General features: G+C 38.4%; 1 protein-coding gene across 4 annotated transcripts in view; it reads right to left on the bottom strand.

Moving 5' to 3' along the window:
* The window catches only part of EEFSEC (eukaryotic elongation factor, selenocysteine-tRNA specific), a 121,483-nt gene that overhangs the window by 27,812 nt on the left and 78,107 nt on the right, over positions 1 to 15,564 (bottom strand). For all 4 annotated transcript variants that reach the window (XM_032194345.1, XM_032194346.1, XM_032194348.1 and 1 more), the window contains exon 6: positions 12,687 to 12,843. In XM_032194345.1, coding sequence (XP_032050236.1) covers positions 12,687 to 12,843 — 157 coding nt within the window. The remainder of the gene's footprint in view (positions 1 to 12,686; positions 12,844 to 15,564) is intronic.

A 15,564-nucleotide genomic window follows, 5' to 3' on the forward strand; every position in this document is an offset into this window, starting at 1 on the left:
CTCCTTTTCCATCTCAAAACACTTTTAACTACCTGGTTCAGTGAAAGCAGTAGGGAATACATAACATGCTTCCACTTACTCTATGTATAATTCATATGTATATGTGTCCTGAAGTCAAAATCACATCTACATAATATATGCATAAAAGCTTAAGGTACAGAGAGTCAAAGATGTCTCGAACAGGAGATTCCCAACCATCAGCAAGCAAAAACAGAAAATTTCAGATTCTGAATGCAGACCCTTCCCCCCCCACAAGCTTACAAATTGTCTCTTTAACCACATCCTAGAAGTCATCATTTGCGTATGTTACACATTCTTCCTTTCCTCATAAAAATTAGAGAAAGTTATTCAACCAAATTCATTTGCAAAACAGAAAAGTCAATAGCATAAACTCCTTATGAATACCAATATTATTTAAGATTTTTGAGCTTTATTAAAGACACTTAAAATCTGTTGTTAATCTACCTGAAAATTTTTTCCAAATGTCAAATAAAATGGATTTTTCCCCCTGAACTTTTAAGAAACAAGTTCTAAATGAGAATCACTCTTGCTTTTGTTCCTGCATGTTTACTCTGAAACCTAATCATATATTTAAGAGCAAGTACTAGTGAAATTCATGATGATCAAGTGAATAGAAATAGTCAAGGTATTCTATTTTCACAGGTGTGAGAAATTCATTTGCTTTTTCAAAGGATTGAACTGGCAAGTATTAAAACATATAAATATCTTAGTATTCTCTCCAAAAACTTATTTCTATCTGACCTTCATCATGGCTGAGTCAATGGAAAAAGGTTCCTAAAATATTCAAAAAAAATTTTTAAAGGAAAAGAGAATCAGAAAGGCGGAATCATTAAACCCAAGCTTGAATTTCACTTAAAGTAACAAATAAAAACACCAATAATTTACTGAAGGAGTTTAGTTTTGCCAAGGCCATGCTGCATCTTCTGCACCAGCAAATGCACCATCTGTACAGCTTTACCCAGGCAAAAATCCAAAGATGCAGCTAAAATGCAGCTAAAACACTCCTAAAACTACCCTTTTACGGTAAGGCTGCACTAGCACACTGTGGTCACTCAATGCCTTGTTCAAAAACAGGTCTCATAACACTGTTTTCAGTCTCACAAGTGCACACAGCCAAGATCCAGAGCGTGGAATACGTGTGCTGAAGGACAGAAAGCAGAGCTGAGAAGAGCTGTGCCTATTTAAAATTGGTCTTTGCCATAAAGGCAGCTTTCCCTTATGCATACCCCTTAGAAACACCTTATTTAATTAATGTGAGTTCGTTAACAAATCAGGAAATAAATGAATTTGCCTTTCTGGTGGGCCTATTTATTTATTTATTTATTTTTGCTTGATTTATAAACTTCTGTCTCTCTGAACAGCCACGGAATAACAGTTGTTAATACCTTTCTTTCCATCAAGCAGAATTTCAGTCCTGCTCTGAATGTGCACAACTTCCAAGACAGAAAAAGAAAAAAAAAAAAAAAAACACCACACAACTAAAACCAATTACATTATGTCCTCAAAATATTTACTTAGAGCATAACAAGGAAAACATCAAGAAAAACCATGGAAAAAAGTCAGGGACCGGGGAACGAGGCATCAGTTTCCACACAAAGTCCACAGGGACTATAATCTCCGTACATCTTCTCAGGAGGTACTTGTGAGAACAGTCAATTGTAATGAGCCATGAAAAGAAAATCCCCAGTTCGTGATATAGAGCCTGCTTCTGTCAGCAGGAACTTTCATTCTTTAGCACATTTTCAGTCCTTGAAAACGTCTTCTTTCTCTCGTGCTAGTTGTGCTACATGGCACACACCACTTGGTGTAGTCCACGTTACCATTATGCTTGCTTGAAAAGATAATTCATAGCAATCAGAAAAACAAATGCTTATTCTTCACATTGCATTCATATTGTAATACCAATCCTGATGAGCTGATACTTTAGGATTATACAGACAAACAGTCCCTAGCCTAACACATCCATACATTAACTGGTCAAAAGAGAAAAAAGGAATGTTATTCTTATTTCAGACTGAAAACTGAGAAAGTAAACAAATGCATTCAGAAGTAAATATATAGCTGGCAGCAAAGCCAAGTATTAAATTAGAAATCCTTAGGTGCAAGCAGAAGACTGCACCATACAAACAACGTTCTTCATTTATATACAAAGACAGACAATTTTGGATGAAACTGCAAAGTAATTGAGGGGATGGCACAGGTCCATTTTCTTGGTTCAGGGTTCTGTAGTTGTTAATATATTTACTTCATAAAAACAAAGAGCAGCTGAGGCTGCTCTGCGTTGTGTGGACAAGGATGGTTGGCACAGGAAGGGACCGCGGGAGTAAGAAGAGGTAAGTGGCCAAACGAAGGAACTGAGTGGAAGAGAGAGCAAGTACAGAGATTAGGGTAACATCAGAAAAATGAAACTGGGAAGCTTATCAGCTATAACAGGGAAGAAAAGGTTCTTTGAATTAGCAAACTATCTTAATTTTCTAACCTGGAAGAGGTGGGAAGACAAGCGGGAAAGAGGTGGGGTGATTTGAGGGCTCAGAGGTTTAAAAAAAAAAAGTGATAAAACCCCCAGCTCAAATATATGCAACATGGAATTTTTGTTATTGAAGTTACAACCTCAGATATTAAGAGAAAATCTTTTCTAGGCAGGATGACGTTTTTTTCTACTTTACATATACCTTTTACTCCAGCTATTAAGGACTTTCTTCGGCTTTTTAAAAAACAGAATAATACTGTAGCTGGAAGCAGGAAATGCTTTTGTCGCTTATGCACAATATTACACAAAATCATGTTACAGCAGACCCCCTATCAAAGCAGGTCTATTGAAGCTCCAGTTATTTCCTACTCTTTATTAAACACTGAAAACCCTTTGTGAAAACACAAACCAAAGACTGCTTTACACAGACTTCCTTGAAATCAATGCACGCTATTAAGAAAAGCTATTTCTTGTCCCCAAACTCAAAACACAGATCAGCCTCTCAAGGTTAGCATCCTTGTCACATGCCAGTTCTCAAATCCACTAAGCACTGGCCACTGTTCCAAGTCGATACTTCAAATAGCCTGCAATCTGCAAACCACAAAGCTCTGCGCCTCCAGGAAGCCCTCATGATGCATGTTTTTACTCAGACTTCAAAAAGATATCAGAACAAACACTGGTGGAAAGGGAAGGTGAAAGGCCCAAGGGATGAACGATCAAAATCAAGTAAATAAGCACAAACACTTTACAGAACAGGAGAGAAATTTCATTTTAAGACAGCAATCTAAATGCGTGATCTATCCTTGTGGAGATATTTAACAGGATCAAAGTTAAATTATGTAAACATTGGGAATATAAGTATTTTCCACCCAAATACTGCAAAGCCACGAGCGAGGACTGTAACGCCCAGAGATGGTAGCATCCCATCTTGCACACAAGAAAGCAGATGAGGGAAATAATTCCCTCTTTGGTCATATATAAACAAACTACAGACTTGGGATCGCAATCTAGATCTCATGGATTCCACTTCCTTACTTTGAGTAAGCACGCAGGAAGGTCTCAGGGAAACTCAGCCAATTGAGGTAGCACAGAATGAGTTCCTTATGAACAGCTTGCCACAAAATCCCATGCTCTGCCTAGGCATGGAGTGCTGCACAGTCATCTCTCAACTAGGACACACAACCCTTCAAAATAAAACTTCATGTTAGACATCTAAAGAAGTAGAGACAGCAATTGCAAAATATTCAAATCCTACGCATGTTATCTGATATGTTTAACAACCACTTAAAGTCTTGTTTTTTTGGCAGTCCTCTGTCTGGACACTAGTCTTGTAACTGAATCCAGAGGGATTCTCTGAATCCCTCACATTTAGCTGTACTGACATCCACTGAGCAAGAAAAGAGGTTTTCTCTCACAAAAGGACAACACTACACCGAGTGGCAGTGCACTTCCATCAAAATTAATAGAAATGCTGATTTCACTTTTCACAGATACGCATGTTTAGCTACACTTCTGAAGAAACTGTGCCCGGTTCCTTCAGCACTTTTTCCAAGGTACACACTGAAGCATCCCAAACCTGTAGTGGGAAGTATTAGGGTCCTTATGTTGAACTAGATGAGAATTAAACAATAAAATGGATCCTCTCATTTGCTGTAGGAGATAAGACATTACAGGATTGCTTTTTATTTTTAATTTTTTGGTGCTCCAAGGTTGCCTAGCTAAGTTGTACAGACACATAATAAAAAGTTAGCTATATTCCTAAGGAAAAAAATATTTTTGCACTTGAGATTGTAGTAAAAGAGTATTGAATTTGCAAAATGAAACACCTAGAAATGACAACAAAAACACAAACAGAAGGTAGCACATGCATCTTGCTTATGTGCCTAGTACACAACCAACCGTCTGTAGTATTTCATGAAATAAGAGTGATCACCTTCCACGCCATGTTCTAATACAAACTGTTTGCAATTTCGGCAGCATAAACCCAGCCAGGTCAAAATTAAGTGCAGAATTTGATCTATACAAACAGGATATTTGGTCTGTAGTTACTTTAGCAAGGCTTCTCCACTTAAGGCATACCATAACTTAAACAGCAATGCAGCAAAAGTTTTCAAACTTGAATATAGTTTTATTTTGTAGTTGTCCATTTATGGAACTTTGCAACTATTACACAAGCCAAATAGGCCAGGATTACTTTTACAGGGGAAATAAACCTGTTCATTTTCTGATTTTGAATATTTAATTTTGCCACCCTGAAACATGTTCTCTCTCCCCCCCCCTTTTTTCCTTGAAAAAGGTAACCCATAGCAAAAAAAAAAAAAAAAAAAAAAAAAGCCAACCCCCCTCCATTTAATAGAGAATTTCCTCAGCACTCTAGGCAAGGCTCATGAGAGTACGATAGTTTGATAGTAGTAGTTTATACAGCAGCAATATGAAGCAGAACGATATTAGATAATTTGGGAAAGGTCACCGGTTAGGTTAGTGGTGATATGGTGGCAAACACGAGCTCAGCAGCCTGCCAACGATCTACACTACGCAACAGGGTCCAAGTAGCTTGTAGTAGTAGTTGTAATTACTCAAAGATCAGCAAAGCAGCAGGCCTAAATATGCAAGGCACTTCTTTTCTCTTAGGGAGTGCAACTTTTCACAATAGCTACTTTCCCCCAAAATAACAAAGCCTGGATTAAGCGGGTAGACTTGTGACCACAGGAGACCTTCCACAGAAGTAGGGTTATTATAAGCAGCAGCATTACCAGCTCTCAGTTTTACCACAAATCTCCAGATAAGTGTACTTCTTTTGAAATCCCAGAACCTAAAAAACATGCAACTGAGTGCAAATCTCAGTTTAAGTTATGTATCTAGCTATTGTGGCTTAGGAGAATCTTATACATATATATGTTTCTTTTCTTAGATAAACTTGGGTCAATCTTTACCTAATTTTTTCTTTCTTTCCTTCTTTTTTTAAGTCATTCTTTGCGGGCTTACCATTATGAGTACTTTGGATAGCTGACTACCAATGTCATTGCCAACTGAAATAACAACTGCTCAGTTTCAAAATACTTGTTAAAACCCACAATTGTCTCCCAAGCTCTGACTGCATTATCTGATCTACATTTTATCCTCAAATTAAGATAAACAAATTCTAACTGTAGCATCTTTCTACTTTGCAACAGGGACCTGAAATTTCATTTTAGGATATTATATCTGTCTATGCTATTCTTAAGGAGGAAAAAAATAGAGGAAAACATCAGTGAGCATGCCCTTAGAAAAGATTTTTGGCAGCTAAATTTCTACAGCCTCCATCTGCAGAGGGCAACCTTGAGCACAGAGCTGGACTGAATTTTTCCAGTAAAAGCACCAGAGCATCCACAAGTCAGAAACTAATCTCCTCTACCTCGCACACCACAGCTTGAAACAGGCAGTAGAATTATTTGATAGGAAAATATATTACAGTTGTGTAGCGTATACCGTACCCAGCACAACGGCTTACACAGAAGTTGGACCTTTTTCTTCCCCAGAAGCACTCATGCTATTTCACCAGGTACCTGATACCTCCATCACCAGCATCTGCATGATCCCAGAAGAGCAACCTGATAAATAAACACTCTGCCAGCAATTTGATATTCAAAGATGAGTCTTAATCTCCCCTGGGTGCCCTATCTATACTAGTATAGATTACCAACTACACTACAACCCGATATTACAATCAACACATCACCTTTTAAAGCTCTACGATGAGAGACATGGTCCTAAAATTCAGTCATTACAGCCAAGACCAAGATCTCCTGATATTACATCAATGAGGAAGGCAGCCAGTTAATAAATTAACACTTCCTTGACTTCTGTTTTCATTCAGAAGGAATGCGTGCAAATCTTGACTTTGATTCAGCACAAAACACTCAAAGGTCAATAAATCTGGATATTCGGCTCCAAAGGTCAATACAGGCTTTGCAGGATGTCACCACTTAAAAGGTAGGTTTCATTCCATCAAGCCAACCTTTTTTTTATGTAAACACAACACAAACTCCCAGTTCCTATGTGGTCACCAAGACTTTTACATTGCTACAGTTTAATCCGCTCAAGAGAGGATCATAGAGGGAAGTGATGCTTCCCTGGCAGCAAGCCTCTCGCAGCCTCTGTCCATGCTGCACTAGCCAACTTCCACAGAAAGAAGGAGATTTATGCTTGAAGTACCCCTCAAGGATTTTAGGTTTTGTTTGTTTTAGAGGGTAGGGGAAGAGAGACTGTGAAAGAACAAGCAGAGCTAATCTCCAGCTTTTAAATAAAACACAGCTACACAGATTTCTTTGCCCTTGGGCTTTTGTTTTTCCTCTTGACTGAAATCCTGCTCAGCCTCACCTGATACTGACAGGGATGGCAACCCACCAGACCCTTGCAGCCAACAATTTTTTTATTTTCTTTTATTAAAAGAGGAGCCAGGCTGGGCAAACATGGACATTAAATGTGCCTAAATTTCATTTGGCCTAAGAGAAGATTATCCTATTTTAATGCAACACAAGCAAAGAATTCCAAATGTCAAGATCTCCCACAAGAAGTATGCTGCTTAGTGACAGGATGTTTAATTATTTTCAGTACAATTGAAAGGTTTAGCCTGCCCCGTTCCCCCTGATGTCAGTAAGGACTGCCCTCCAAATTACAAAGCTGGGAATATGACATTTATTTACAGCTGACTATTTAATACTCCTCCCCAACAGCCGTTTAAAAGAAACTGGAACTAATGCTCCACAAGTGCCAGCTGCATTGGTGTGCTGAGAACTACCTGAAGAAAGCAACACGTCACCACAATAAAAAATAAAAGCACAACAAAATTTAGATGAAACTATGGGAAATCAAGTGCTATGCATTTTCCTATTGTATTTTTTCCATCTTTGCATAATTCCAATTTCCCCAATATTATTTAGCCTCTACCTGATTGCCTTGCTTAAGTGGAATATGAAAAAATAACTGACTTCAGTCCAACTTCTAAACCCACACTTTTTAACAGGAATCGAAATAATGCAGAGGAGCGCTGCTGTTCACCTACTGTTCTTATATCAAGACTTTCCAGTTGGCTTTAACTACGTAGTAAGCCAGAGTGGGATTTTATCCAACAGACAAAGTATGCAGCAAAATATAAAAACACCAAACTACAAAGGCATACCATTCTCCACTATATGCTAAGGAGGAAACATATTTAGCATTTCTACCCTTACTTTCACATATAAGAGCATGAGTGATTCTCAAGAATAAAGCGCACTGGTTAGTTCTTACCACTTTTTGTCATCTTACACCAACACTGCAGGATCCCAGAGTCATTGTGTCTCCTGAACCAAGGAGCACATCCATACTATAGAGAGGACTTTCAGGTACATTCAACTCTTCTATCAAGGCAAGCAGTAGAAACACTGAAAACCGACTTGCTCTCATATACAATAACATTTAAAAACGAAAGGCAGAAAAAGTTACTGGTAACAAAAGGCATGATCACAAATAAGTTTGTCTTTACCTGTTATAAGAGGTTTAAAACTACCATTATCAGTTACAGGTACAAAGAACACCAAAATAAAAAAGCTTGTATTCTCATTTTCTCACTTGTATCTCTTCTTATGAAGAGTACGCATTTTATTATACTGAAATTTGCTCAATTCAGAAGTGTGTTCAGCTGTTAGGAATTTCTTAGATATGCACTGCTTCTCTTGCATTAAGAAATAACGTGGCTTTTAATTCATCTCATGTAGAGTCCTTTTTACTGTATTGAGTCAAAGAGAGAAGAACTGTAGTCAAACACACTGCAGTGCATCAGAGAAGATGAACGCTTTAGTAGCAACTAGACAGTAAAGAGAGACAGAAAGGAAAGTGAACTATGCCACAGTTATCACGTATGTTCCAATTAGATTCAAGAAGTCACTGTATTTCACAATAATTAAGCAAGACAAACACAACATGTCAGAACCAACAAAATGGGCATATCTAGAGACAATCTCTTAAAAGGTGTCATGAGACTTATCAAACCGCATTATGATTTTGCAAACCAAGTAGAGCTTTACAGGGTCAGTTCCTGGGTGAGAGACAGTTAAACAAAATCCACAATTAGCAATAAGTTATTCAAACGATTCACTGAACTTTCCTCTGAATTTCTTACCAACTGGCATGACATTCCTAGGTGCAATGTACGTTGAAATACGCATTTTCCAAAGACTGTCATTGTTAGCTTTTTGTATTCCTTAGAATAAGGCATTTAAACACATAGTTCCTGCCTCCCCAAACTTGTTCTTGATGTCAAAAGTGAACAACACTTTTCACTCATTTACCCTGACTATATAAGTGTTCCCCCTAACAAATAAAACAGCTGTCACGCATCACCCACCTCAGCAAGAAGCACCTCATCAATAGCTCACTCATACATTCACACACACACACACTTTCTACCTTCACTTACAAAGCACAGTACTTTAAACTTGCTTTTAAATTCCTCTTTTTAAGCAGCTTCTTTTTAAGCAGCTTGTTAAACTAGACAAAACTCTCTCACAAGATTAAAAATCCTTTCCCTCTAAAGAAGTCTCCTCTTCTTTAGGTACTTGATTACTTTCAAGACTGGTTGTGTGATCGTCACCTTACTGATTAACACACCTAGAAACTTTTTACAGTTAAAACACAAATAGCTCTACAACCAACCCCTCCAGAACAGGGGGGTCTGCCATCAAATGTGGGGGATGATAAAATAACAAGATCATAAGAAAACAAACAAGAAATAAACCACAAGAGCCAAAACACCCACAAGCCAACCAACTAGATGCCACTGCAGTCCAGAAAGTAGGTTGTATCTTGTCATTCAGGCAACAGTAGTGTGCTCAACGATAAAAACAGAAACTAGATGAAAAATTCATTGTCCTGCTACTTCCCACCATCTTGTTGTTTGTCTGTTTTAACCTGGAACAGGCACTAGCAAACAGCTAGGTTTATCTACACACGTGTATTCTCCAAATGTAACTACATCACCTTCTCCTACAAAGATGATTTGGCAGTATAAGAAATAGCTGCCAACTAATCTCTCTCAATAGTCAAGTTACTCCTCGCTTTGCTTTATTTCATGTTATTTGCTTTACTTCTGCCTCCTTGGACCACCCTAAGGGATTCTTCTTCATTAAGTTCTTCAAATACTTGCAGATAATCATATCTCCCACTTAGACATCATTTAGCCAAGTTTCATGCATTTCTTTTCATCTTCTTTCCCTCATAAATCAATTCCTTCAGCCTCTTCAGCATTCTTGCTGTTCTTCCCTGAATTTCTTCCAAACTGCTGACATCTTTCAGCGACTGAGGAACTTCCAATTGCAAACACTGTACTCTAGATGTGCTTTCTGTGCTCTAAAGTAAGATAATTAAGCCTTTTCAAGAAATATTAATGCTTCAATTCTGGAATAAATCTTAATCAGATTTCATATTTTTTTCTAATAGAATAGATAATAATTATCCCCATTTTACAGAAAAGCAAATAGAAGTATCTTAATTATTGCTACGCACAAGTGGTGCCAGAATAAGAAACAGATCAACGTTCTGCCATTCCCAGCTGCGAGGTCTGCCAAGTTTCAGCCCACGGACGATGTAACACAACATTCCCAAGCTGTGATCTATAGGTGAATGCGAGCCATTTCCAAGTGACAAGAAACAATGTTTGAAGAGCCCAACGCTTCCCTACATGAGCAGACACGGTGCTAGTGGCCGTGGGCACCAGCAGGTCCAGAGCAGCCCATGCAGTGCACTGCAAGGTGCCATGCTTTGCTTTTACCCCAAGCCATCAGGATACAGGTTTCTGATACATCTACTTGATTTTTATTGCTTTGTAGAGGTTTGTTTCTAAAGGCAGCCCTCAGCTATCACAAGGTTAACTCCTTGAACAAGTTATTCAATTCCAGAGGTTAAGACTGGTTTTAAAGACAAGACTGACCGACTGCCAGGCTGAGGCAATTCAAGGCAGTTTCCAACTTGCACGTTTCCTTCCCTTCCCTCCCACTCCCTGATGCATTTGTGAAGGAATCACGGAGAAATGACTTCAGAAAAATTAAAAGGAGCTCTTTGAAAAATATAACTGTAACAGACTATATGAGTGGAGGCATGGCTGAAGAATGGGGGAGAAGGGAGAGAAGAATTGGACCATTTAAATTTAATAAAGGACTAGAAAACCCACAAACAGGATGCAGACACATTAAAAAAGCAACACTGACCTAACAATGGAATGTGAACTGCAGTTGACTTAAACAGCATCACTGCAATAGCCCTCCCCCTACACACACATCTCTGCAACTCTTAAAGAAACAGTTTAGACCCCTCCAAATTCTTTGTTTTCTCCTGTGGTAGCCACACTTTGTGAGATACTCTTAGGTTGAGCTGATTTCGCTTATTGCCTCCTCTTTCCAAATATCAACAGTATCCATATTTGACCCAGGCTAAAGAAAAGCAAGCTAAATTGTATTATTCTGCCTGTTTAGAGGTGTTAAATGCTACTATTTTGCTCACATATTCTTATTGAAAGAACAATAAAGAGCCCTCTGTTTCATGGTCTACTGTTAAACATCAGAAAAGTATAACCAAGATTACATTATGAACACCTTGGTGAAAGGTATCATATCTTCCTACATTAACTCAATATGCACAGCAAAAGGTAACTTTCTAAATCTGTGGATGATTTTCTTAACATGAATGTTGATTCACAACCATAGCTCCTGCTTACCATCCAGAAAGATGAACAGACTCAGGCTTCTCTTGTCTCATGAAGAACAGTTTCCTCCATCCAATATGTAGAAATGCCAACGTAAATGGCATCCTCCTGTTATTCTTCCCTTTCATCATATTTATGCCTTTAGGGGGAAAAGCTACCAAAACCACTACATTTTTAAGCAAGCTTTCATCTCCGTTTTCAACTTGAACCCTTTTCAGTGTTAAGGTCATCTACACATCATTTCACCACCTACCTGAAAGCATCCATTTCAGTTAATGCATAAAAGCTTTTCTAGAATAGAAAACTCAAGGCATATATACACCACGCGTAACATCTTTAAACATGCACCATGATTGCTATTTGCGAAGTCTAGCATTTGGTGATAAAATTGGAATTAGAGATAGGATAGAAAATGGGAGTCTTTTTTGCCTTATCAGAAGTGTTCCAAGGCAAACGAAAGGATATTTGCTGGGGGTCAAGATTAGTGCATGTGCATCATGTTAAACTGAAAATAGTTAAAAATAGTCAATCTCTGGCAAGAAATCAGTAAATTGCAGTTTACTCTGCAGATGACTTCTTATGTGACTTTTTCATGTCATAAAACATCACAACTTTTTTTCCACTTGTACAATAGAATCATCTTGCTCATCTCCCTAAAAAGGGCTGAGGATTAACTAGTGACAAATGGGCTGAAAACACTAGAGAAACAAAGTACTACTAGTATCTTTAAAATCTCAGCCCATGGATTTGAGCTAAATGCAGCACCTATTATTGCCTGTTGAAAAGGCTCTGAACTACTTTTCTACTTTAAAAAAAAAAAAAAGCAATAGTAATGACACTTATAAACTCTAGCACCCATCATTCCGCATGCTCTAAGCTACGGAGGCATAAATCCTTGCTGTAACTCACCAAGGATGAAAAATACAGTACTATATAGTATCATAAAACCAGATGAGAAGCAATGAAAAGCCCTCTCAATATCTCTAAGAACTCATTTATCAAAGCGCTTACAGTTTTTGCTTGAAGGCAATACAGGTTGTAACATGCAGAACAGAGAAAAGTTAAGGAACTCGCATCCAGTATTTGCTGCTTCATAAGTAGCTACAGGTAAAAATGATTGCAGGTTTGTTTTCCTCTCATCAGAAGGGTTCTGGAGAAAACCATAGATACATTGAGAGGAGAGATTTCCACAACCCTTTCTGGGCAGTGCATGATTTCTATGGTACTGACACTTAAAAAGTCATTTTGAGACCTCAGTCTGCTCAAACACAGGGGATGTGGTTTCAGTCCATTAAGTCTCATAATGCAAGTCAATTACCATCATTTACTTAGAAGTAAAATCCACCAAATTGGTCCAACTTGTTTGGATCTGGTGCCACAAACTTCAGGAAATTTTTGGAGACATTTAGACTGGCAATATAGAAAGATCTCCTATACTTAACACAGGTTAGAATACGTCAGCTGTTGAGCACCCACCTGGAATTCGGATTTTAAATTTGCCACTTTGTCCAAAACCACTGTCTATTACTCCATCTTCTCCTGTAGATAGTTTGACTTTTAGGCCCACGAAAATCTGGATGTTCGTTTCCTTTTTAAACAATGAACGACCAATCACGCTGTAATCATCCATGACCTGCAAAAGAAATAGGGCACTATCAATCTACAACCTCACAAGAAAAATTGTACCTGAGATACACTGGTGACTTCTATCACCCTGCCCTTGGAAAACCATTTATCCCCAAATGAACAAAAAAACTCTAGATTAGTCATCCAAACTGCTGAATTTAAGGCAATTAGTGTCCAAAACTATAGAAGACTATGAATTAATACATTTCTTATTTCACCTCCTTTCATTTAATACAGAGAGACTAAACCCTGCATCTGAACACGCTGCAAAGATCAGTTAATAAAGATCTCTTTTCTGCTTTGAAACCTTTCCATGAAAGTCACTTAAGTACCTATGCTCACAAAGTTTATTCCATTACTTATCCTACAGCTAAGTACATTATCTCCAACATAAACATTTCTGTCTCGTAGTTCCAGAACCGCACTCCAATAGCTACACTTTAAAAGAAATGACAATTTCTCAGAGTTTCTAAATACAGCCTTTTAAATATTCACCTTTACATACACATTGATTTGTTAAACTAAAAGCCTTGTGACCATTGTATCCAATTTTAATTTCAAGGTTTGTAACCCAGTGGGAAGAACCATTCCAAGCCTGGATTCTTAATTAAGCTATCAGGAACATGAAGCAGCAAGGTTGGCGGGTAAGGCAAGATAAACAACCCTCCCTCAGGCATTACAAAGTATAAGGTGCAGTCAAGTGAGCCTAATCCGGTAGGTGTGAATATCCTTGTATACCTAATGTCTGCAGTTACTCTACCTCATAGCCACAGCAAGAGCATTTATTTACTTATCAAAAGAAATAAGCGGGTATTACTTAAACCTTACTGTGATTTTTTTCTTTTGGTGACAGAAGTTGCTGCTCCTCCTATCTCGAGAGCAATTTTTAGTTAAACACAGAACATTTTAAAGTAACTTAGAATGGTCAAAAATCATATCTGACTTTGAACAATCCCTTTATTCTGTTTAAATGACAACTCCAAGTGTTGCAGGCTTATTAAGCTACTCTCTTTCCCTGGACACCTATTCCTCAAACAGGAGTGCATACACAGATTCAAACCCCTAGCATTTTTTGATAATATCGTTGTTACATACGTATGCCTTTATGTTAATGCCAAACAATCTCAGCTCATCATATCACCCTGAAACTAAAATTTGATTTTTGTTTTGTTTGAAATGGGTTTACTCGCTCAGCCATAACCAGCCCCGAAATGGCTTTGCAATGTACACTGGCAGCACCTTGCTGCGCCCCAGACCCTGTGCACATGCAGGATGGAGATGCCTGCAGCCCCTTCTTCGCTTGGAGATAACAGCAGCCCCACTAGCTCCACTTGCAGCAGAGTCAAAGCTGTAGGCAGAGGCATTCAGATGCCTCAACAACATTCACTGCCTGAATATCTGCTCCTAGACTTTTAACCAAAAGGTTCTGGATTTTTTTCCCTTTGTTTTTTTCCCATCTTTCTCCCCGCACCACCAAACTGCGTCAAAGCAGCTTGTGAACCCATAATGGTAGTATCACTGCTTGGCAAGCCCTGGCTTAAATTTAAAACCGAATAATGTCTTTTACTGAAGCGGCTGATACAGGTGGGGGGTAGATAAGCTTTCAGGCACACTCGCCTTTCTTTGGGTCTGAAGTAGCAGACTATCAGAAAAAGAAGCTGTTAATTCCAACCTGAAGCTGCACTTACGTTCTCAAAACATTCATCGTTTTTCCAATTGTATGAGGTGGTCAAATAAAAATATTACTTTTTCCTATAAATCTTTTATTCCTAAAACAAGAATTTCAGACCTGAACACCCCCTCCCCTCCACTGCAGGCTACACGCTTCTTCCCTTGTGTCTGAAACAGTCTCTTGCACTCCAGCGAGGCTCCTCCATATATATGCTTTTTGTAGCTATCCTCCAAAACGGCCCAGGAGGCCAACTTCAGACAATATAAACATCTTTTATTTTTCCAAGAGTGCTTCAAAGTTAAATTTAACTTAATTAAAAAGTGCATAACAGGGTGAACAACCGTACTCTGCCAGCACGGCTCAGTTCAGCCTCCCCTGGATTTTTGGATGTGGATGCTACAGGCATCATGTACCTCTGAGTAAACGAGTAATGACAACTCCTGTTAATATATGCACATGATTATATAACAGAAACAAAAAAAAAATCCCTCCTTTAGCCAATCATTACTATCGTGCCCATACCTCCATTATTCCTTATATTTATTATATGCCATTAGAAAAACAAGGGCTTTAGCAGTGCTGAGATAGAAAGCACTCAGCAACTTGCCTGCATGCCTGTTGGAAATAAATCCCTTATATCCTGAGGTCTCAGTCCCCTGCACTAGATATTATTATATGTTTAATAATATCTCTTCACCCCAAATCGGCCTATGACCAATTTACCCCTGAAGATGAATAACTAACAAGAGATGGCTGCTGGAACAAGAACTAAGGTAACTGATCGCTCTCTGCAGGAAAATAAATCGAAGAGGTAGAGCTTGGAGATAATTGCTACAAAGCAAAGTCATTTTCTCGGCTTTAAGACAATTTCATAAAAAATAACAGAAAAAATAGACTTTTTAGTCTTTGTTTGCAAAAAGCCACAGAAACGCGTGTTGTTCTTGCCGACTGAAACTCAACACTTCCAATTACTTTACCAGTAATTTACCTCCAATCGCTGGATTTTAAGTTAATCCCCTCTGAGTTCTCAGAACATCTACAATGGCAATCGCTTTG

Source organism: Aythya fuligula, chromosome 10, assembly GCF_009819795.1.
Source record: "Aythya fuligula isolate bAytFul2 chromosome 10, bAytFul2.pri, whole genome shotgun sequence".
NCBI lineage: Eukaryota > Metazoa > Chordata > Aves > Anseriformes > Anatidae > Aythya > Aythya fuligula.